The sequence below is a fragment of the Brassica napus genome, chromosome C7 (assembly GCF_020379485.1).
Source record: "Brassica napus cultivar Da-Ae chromosome C7, Da-Ae, whole genome shotgun sequence".
Taxonomy (NCBI): domain Eukaryota; kingdom Viridiplantae; phylum Streptophyta; class Magnoliopsida; order Brassicales; family Brassicaceae; genus Brassica; species Brassica napus.
The window spans coordinates 40,551,950-40,558,493 of NC_063450.1; the positions used below are offsets into that span (position 1 = coordinate 40,551,950).

Here is a 6,544-nt window from a genome sequence, read left to right on the forward strand (position 1 = left end):
ATCAAACAATCAAACATGTTCTAGGGAATCAATTTTAATCTAGTGATTTATGAGATGATCAATTCTAGGTTATATCAATTTAGGGTTTCATCAAGAACAAATGGAGTCCATAATCATGGATTAGGATTTTAGGGTTTGTTCTTTCTAGGTTCTCAGATCACGGTATACCTCTGTTTGAAGGGTTGAACCGGACCACCAAGAGAGAGATCAGGAACGGATGAACCTCCAAGCTGAAGTGGACGGACGTTTGCTGTCTCCACTCGGGTCGCGGAACGGATGCAGGCGCGAGCTGAGGACGATCGCGGGCCGTCTCGGGTGTGAGCTGTTTCAGACGCTGCCTCCTATTGGGTCGCGAGTTGCTTCCTTTGCGAGCGCAAGCTGATCTGGATTGCGAGCTGTCTCACTTGAAACGTGGGCTGGCCTTGTTTTGAACGGGGAGCTGAGGACGTCTGGGATCAGGAACACCTTAGGGCTGGATCTGATCAGATGTATGTAAGCCAGAACTCAAGCAAGAACAAGTTAGGGTTCTTCGCACTAACTCCTCTTCAGCTCATGAAACAATTAAACAAAGGGGTATTAGATTACATGAAACACCATATTCTAAACAAGGTATCATCAAATAACTGAGGTATGATAAACTTATCTTTCAACATGATTTGAAATTGGCTAGAAAACTTGTAGGTTCGGATTAGGGTTCCAAAGAACTAAGTCGGCGCCGTCTGTTGTTTCTGCAAGTGTGGGCGCGTCTGAGATCGGATTGACAAACGGTTTTCGCAGATAGATTCTTCTCGTCCAGAGCTTCAATTTGATATGTGGCTCGTCTTCTGGTTCCTCGGGGTTGGAGAGATAGATCGATTTGAAGTTCCGTCTGATTTAGGGTTTATGTGTGACGGATTTTAGGTTAGGGTTTTGTCTCAGGGTCTAGAGACTATCGTGCTGATAACGTGTTGTGAACGAAGGGTTTGAGACTGAATATTTTCGTGTGTCTCTGTATCTTTTTACTCAATCAAAGTGTTCCCTTATATAGGGGTTACAAGGAATAGGAAAAAGGAAATTATCCAAAACCTAATACAACATGAAATAGGAAAAGATCTAAAACAGATAAATGGAAAACATCTAGATCTAAGGTCGGCCAAAGGATAGGCAGACTCTCTCTCCTCAGCCGCCGACTCTCTCTCCTCTTGGACACGGCTGTGGTTGGGCCTGGTCGTGGCTGGGCCTGGTCGTGGCCTGAGAAGCCATCTCTTCTTGTCTTGGTTAATGGCAATCCACAATGTTCATAACAAATGGCATCCTTGTGCATCAAGAAACTTATACAGAAAAGATACTCAAGCAATTCAATATGGACCAGGCACACCCCTTACCGTGTCCTATGGTCGTAAGGTCCTTAGACCTTGAGAAGGATCCATTCGGACCTAAGAAACCGGACGAGGAAGCACTCGGACCGGACATGCCTTACTTAAGTGCCATTGGGGCCTTAATGTATTTAGCTAGTCATACTAGACCGGACATAAGCTTTGCCGTGAGCTTACTATCCAGATTTGGATCATGTCCGACCTTAAGGCATTGGAACGGAGTGAAACATCTGTTCAGGTATCTGCAAGGAACAAAAGACCTTGGTTTATTCTATACCAACCGGCCAGGAGAGAACATGGTCGGATATGCAGATGTTGGGTACTTATCTGACCCACACCAGGCTAGATCTCAGACAGGATATGTGTTTACACATAGTGGAGCCGCAATATGCTGGCGTTCAACAAAGCAATCCTTAGTTGCTACATCGTCTAATCACGCCGAGATCATAGCAATGTATGAGGCAAGCCGTGAGCTTGTTTGGTTGAGGAATATGACCGGCCATGTCTTGAAAGAGAGTGGTCTGTCCGTGGGACAAGAGAAAGAGGAGCCAATAATCATCTACGAGGATAATGCAGCGTGCATAGCTCAGCTCAAGGAAGGATACATCAAGGGAGACAGGACCAAGCACATCATGCCCAAGTTCTTTTTCACCCACGACTTGCAGAAGGCAAAGGAGGTTCAAGTAGTCCAAGTCCGATCCAGCGACAACTCAGCCGACCTTTTCACCAAGTCTCTGCCAACCTCAACATTCAGGAAGCTGGTTCATCAGATAGGGATGCGCCGCCTGAAGGATCTGCAGTGATGCCTTCATCAGGGGGAGTGTCATGCGTTGTACTCTTTTTCCTGTCTACGGTTTCCATTTTTTCCCACCTTGGGTTTTTGGTTTTCCTAGAGAAGTTTTAACGAGGCAACATCGTGCATGATACGAGCCCATATGGTTCTAGCATCCAAGGGGGAGTGTTATGAACAATGTGGATTGCTAGAAGCCAAAGGCCAAGACCGAGGCCCATAGAGAGAGAGAGAGTCGGCGGCCCAAGAGGAGAGAGAGTCGGCCGCCCCATGTCTATCATGTTTCCATTTATCTTTCATGTTTATCTTTAGGAGGTTTTCCTTTTCACTCTAGGATTATGATTTGGATACTTTCCTTTTATCTATCCCTTTGTATCTCCTATATAAGGGAACACTTTGATTCAGAGATAATAAGAACAATAGAACACGATTTCATCTCTTGTTCACAACAACCAAACGAATGTAAAACAAACAGACGCCGTCGTAGTTCAGTATCCTTATGATAATAATTAGACCAAATTTTTCCAAACAACCGCCATTCTCGAATCGAGGCCTAAAAGACCATCCTTTTGTTTACCAAGTCCAATTTTAAAATATAGGCTAGTAACATTAAACTCCAAAACCCCCATAGGAGACCAAAGAGAAAACATGTTACTATTAGAAGTACACGAGCCCAATCCGAATATAACGCCATACAACAGTTATTTTTTGTAGACTTGAGCTTAATGATAACCAATAATTCAGGCTCACCAGTGTGAATATACTTTCTTCCCATCTCCTCAAACCAGCAGTTGACCGTAGATTTCTTATAATTGCCAATGAAAAGCTTTTTCAAATGTGACCATTTGCATAATATCGCTCTTAGTTCCAACAAATTAAACTTCCACTCGACAAAATAAGTGTTAACGTCGGGGCCGACGACTGCAGTACCAAAGTGTGGCGTAATTATCCTTACATTCCACAAAATAATAATACAAGCGAGACAAATTATATGAACACTCTTATAGTCTGATAGCAGCTGAATATCTATAAAATCGAACCCATATTTCATATCAGATACTACCTTTAGCACTCTGTCTTGTACGTTCTCGTAACACCAAAAAACTCTTCTCGCGGCCCCTCTTTGTATCTTAGAGAGCCATAACCACCAAATCTGAAAACCTTCCCGCTCCATCATACCATTAACCAGTAATCCCATAACGATATAAAAAGCTTGCCACATATATAATACCCTCAGCATAGCCATACTTCATTTCCAAATTAGAGAAGCCAACACCGAATAGAAATACCGTCAAAACCAATTCAGAGCACCGTGAAAACCAAAAACCATTATTATTCCTAAGCATAAAAACAAACCAAGAAGACAAAGCAATAACTACTTCCCTTCTACCCTTAGAACTAAATAAAACTTCAATACTCATAGAGCTTATTGTAAAAATTGAAAATCCCCCAAAAGCTAGTTCCTTCTTACTCAATCTTACTGCGGATAAGACTTGATTCATAAGCTTAAAATTTGAGGTTGACTGGTTTCGGGTTTGAAGGACCCTTTCTCTCCGGCAGTTTACTGCCTTCTCCATGATGTCCCACCTTGCCTGCAGCCTTTCTTCGTGGAGAGACAAGCGCACTAGCCATCCTCATCTTGGTGCTTCCTGCCGTGCTGATGGAAGGCTTAAAAAGCCTCTTACGGCTTACTTGCTTCAACGTCAGATCCCCTTCCCCCGTTCCTATCTCAATGTCAGCTTTTCCAGACACCACCTCCTCTTCCCGTTGTATACGAACTAGCTCCTCCTGAGCCCGGGAAGCATGATCAGCTTCCTCCTCCGAGAGAGTCTGAAATTCCTCCTCTGCCTCCATATCAACACCACCCTCTGCTAAAGTAGCATTGATAGCGTCCATCTCCATATCAAACTCATCTTCTTGATCGTCCCATTGTTCTACCAATCCTCGAACCATCTGTAGCCCCTTGTCCTCATCAGTAGACTCCACAACTACCTTTGTGCCCTATGCTTGTGTCTTAGCCAGCCCCAATTGGAACTCTATAGACGGTAACAACGTGTCATCCTCTCTAGTGCTCTTGATCTCTCCTTCTTCTCGCACTTCCTTAGATGGAATCTACGGAACGTTATCTGCTCTAGGCTATCTTGAGGAAGATCTAGAATATGCATCTTGAGCACCAGTTCCCGCTTCTGAAACACCATTTCTCCCATCTTCTCTACGTGCAGATCTGTATTGTGATCCCTCACTCTCCCCTTTGTAGTATCCATGATGATTTGAGGGTCTTCTATGTCCTCTCTCCGCCACCTTAACCCATTTAGAGTCTGGTGCGTCAACCATCTTGCCTTTACCCTTGCCGTAGTAGTCCATTCCATCTCTTTCTTTGTTTTGTTGTCCTAAATTGCTATTAATGACCACACCTTTGTAACTCCTAGCTCGATCATCGTGCTTTGCCCCATCAGACCATCCTCCATTTCCCTCTCTGGCTTCCCGCTTTCTCTCTGGACTCGTCTTTAAATTCTTCAACTCGAGTGGGTATAGCTCCTCCTTGTGACAGAGGCTAGAGCAAAGCTTGCAGTAGCCAGAGAGCTTTTCATAGCGAAATGATACTGCCACATCTTCCCCATCATAGAACTCCCCTCCTTTGAAATCCATCGTAGTTTCAAACATAGCTCCTTGAACGCATCAAGGTCCACTGCAACCGTTCTGAACTCAAGTGGGACCCCAATGATTCTGATCCAAAACATTATCTTTGAAGGAAATGATTTGGACTGCTTCGGTTGCCACCTCGCCAAGGAAAGCATCCAATAGTCGAAGTGGAAAGGCTGCTGCTTCAACACCGCCTCCGGGTCCTCCTCCGTCTTGAAGTCAAACTGAAACCTGCCAAATCCCAAATCAGTTCCAATAGCCTCTTCCTCCATTTTCCAGATCTTTGGAAGATTTGTGAAAAGCGCCAGGGTTTTGGAGTAGGTCTTGATTAACGCAGGGTTATCAAAATGCGCCACCGAGATCTTCAGTCTCTTACGAGAACCTTCACCATTCTTCGTGTCCTCGCTGTGGTCCAACAGCTGACTCTGTGTCATGATAACAACAAAGAAACACGACCTTTGAGCTCTGTTAGAGAAGAGAGATGCCAATGTTATGAAAATGATACTCCGTAGAGACGATCTCATCATTCTATTATATTGGCCCCAAATTTCCATATCTTTCCTCGAGAAATATTCCCCAATGAGCCCATATTGATGTATATAGATACCTATCAATCTCAACTTCCCAAAATACCATAACCTCCATTCCCCGTTGAAAAGATTGATTCGATCAATCTCCAGAAAAAATAATATGTGAATGAAAAAGGTGTAACCAGAGAGATAACCTTCATGAGTCCGCGATTCCGTCTTGATGATGATCGGAATCAGACTCCATTCAAACCAGATCTTGTGTATGCTTATTTCCCCAAAATCTCCTTATTGATACCCAAATCGATCCCTAATTGAACCAAAATAAAGCCATGTTTCCATCCATCAGGATTGTGGTCTTGAAATTCCACACCGATCCAATCTCTGACGAGAATGCCCGGATCCCATATTCAAAAAATCATTGGAACCCTAGATCGCCAAAACCATCGCCGAAGAGAGAGAGCGTTTTTTTTTATATAATTATATTTTGTATTATATCCTATATTTAATATATAATAATTACAAATCACACATAATATACTCTGTAGAATACCCTAAAAATCTCTACCCATCTATAATTTTATAATTTTAGATATAATTTTATGTTGTAATAGCATACCTTCATATTTAATTTATTTAAATATTTGTCGATGTTATCTTTTTAAATTATATAGTTTATTTTTAAAAATAACAAAAACTCAATGTTTAATTAGTTACTCGATAATGAAATAATAATCCAAAAAAATATATAGAAGAAAGATATAAATACATGTGAAAGTTTAAAACAAACTATTTAATGAAAAACATCATATTATTATTTTTGAAAATTTTATATACACATCTCATAAATTATAATATATACCAATTTAAAAGTGAAAACAAAATGTTTATATAAAAATAAATAAAAATAAACATATGTGCGGTTGCGTGGGTGAAGATAAGGTGTTACTTATTATGAGTTATGACTTGCATACGACAGAAGGCAAAAAAAAAAAAAAGTAAGTCGACTTACTTTGTTTAAATAAAAGCCCAAATAGTGATTAACCAATTCATAAACATTTATGGGCCATACAATATTTGATAGCCCATGATCCGAAGCAAACGTACACGCCGCATCTACTTTTGTCATTTTTATTTTATCTCTGTAATTTTTGTATTGAATCTAAAGGATAAGACAAAGCTTTTCTGATGCTCGTTGAAATCACTGCAGTCGAAAAAATCCATGAAAA

General features: G+C 41.5%; 1 protein-coding gene across 1 annotated transcript; it reads right to left on the reverse strand.

Moving 5' to 3' along the window:
* Positions 1-2,981: 2,981 nt before the first annotated feature.
* Positions 2,982-5,824, reverse strand: LOC106410957. The gene is made up of 2 exons (XM_013851596.3): positions 5,513-5,824; positions 2,982-5,213 (listed from the first exon to the last, which is right to left on the reverse strand). The coding sequence occupies exons 1-2, from the start codon at positions 5,516-5,518 to the stop codon at positions 4,662-4,664; spliced, it is 558 nt and encodes a 185-aa protein (XP_013707050.1). The 5' UTR covers positions 5,519-5,824; the 3' UTR covers positions 2,982-4,661.
* Positions 5,825-6,544: the final 720 nt, after the last annotated feature.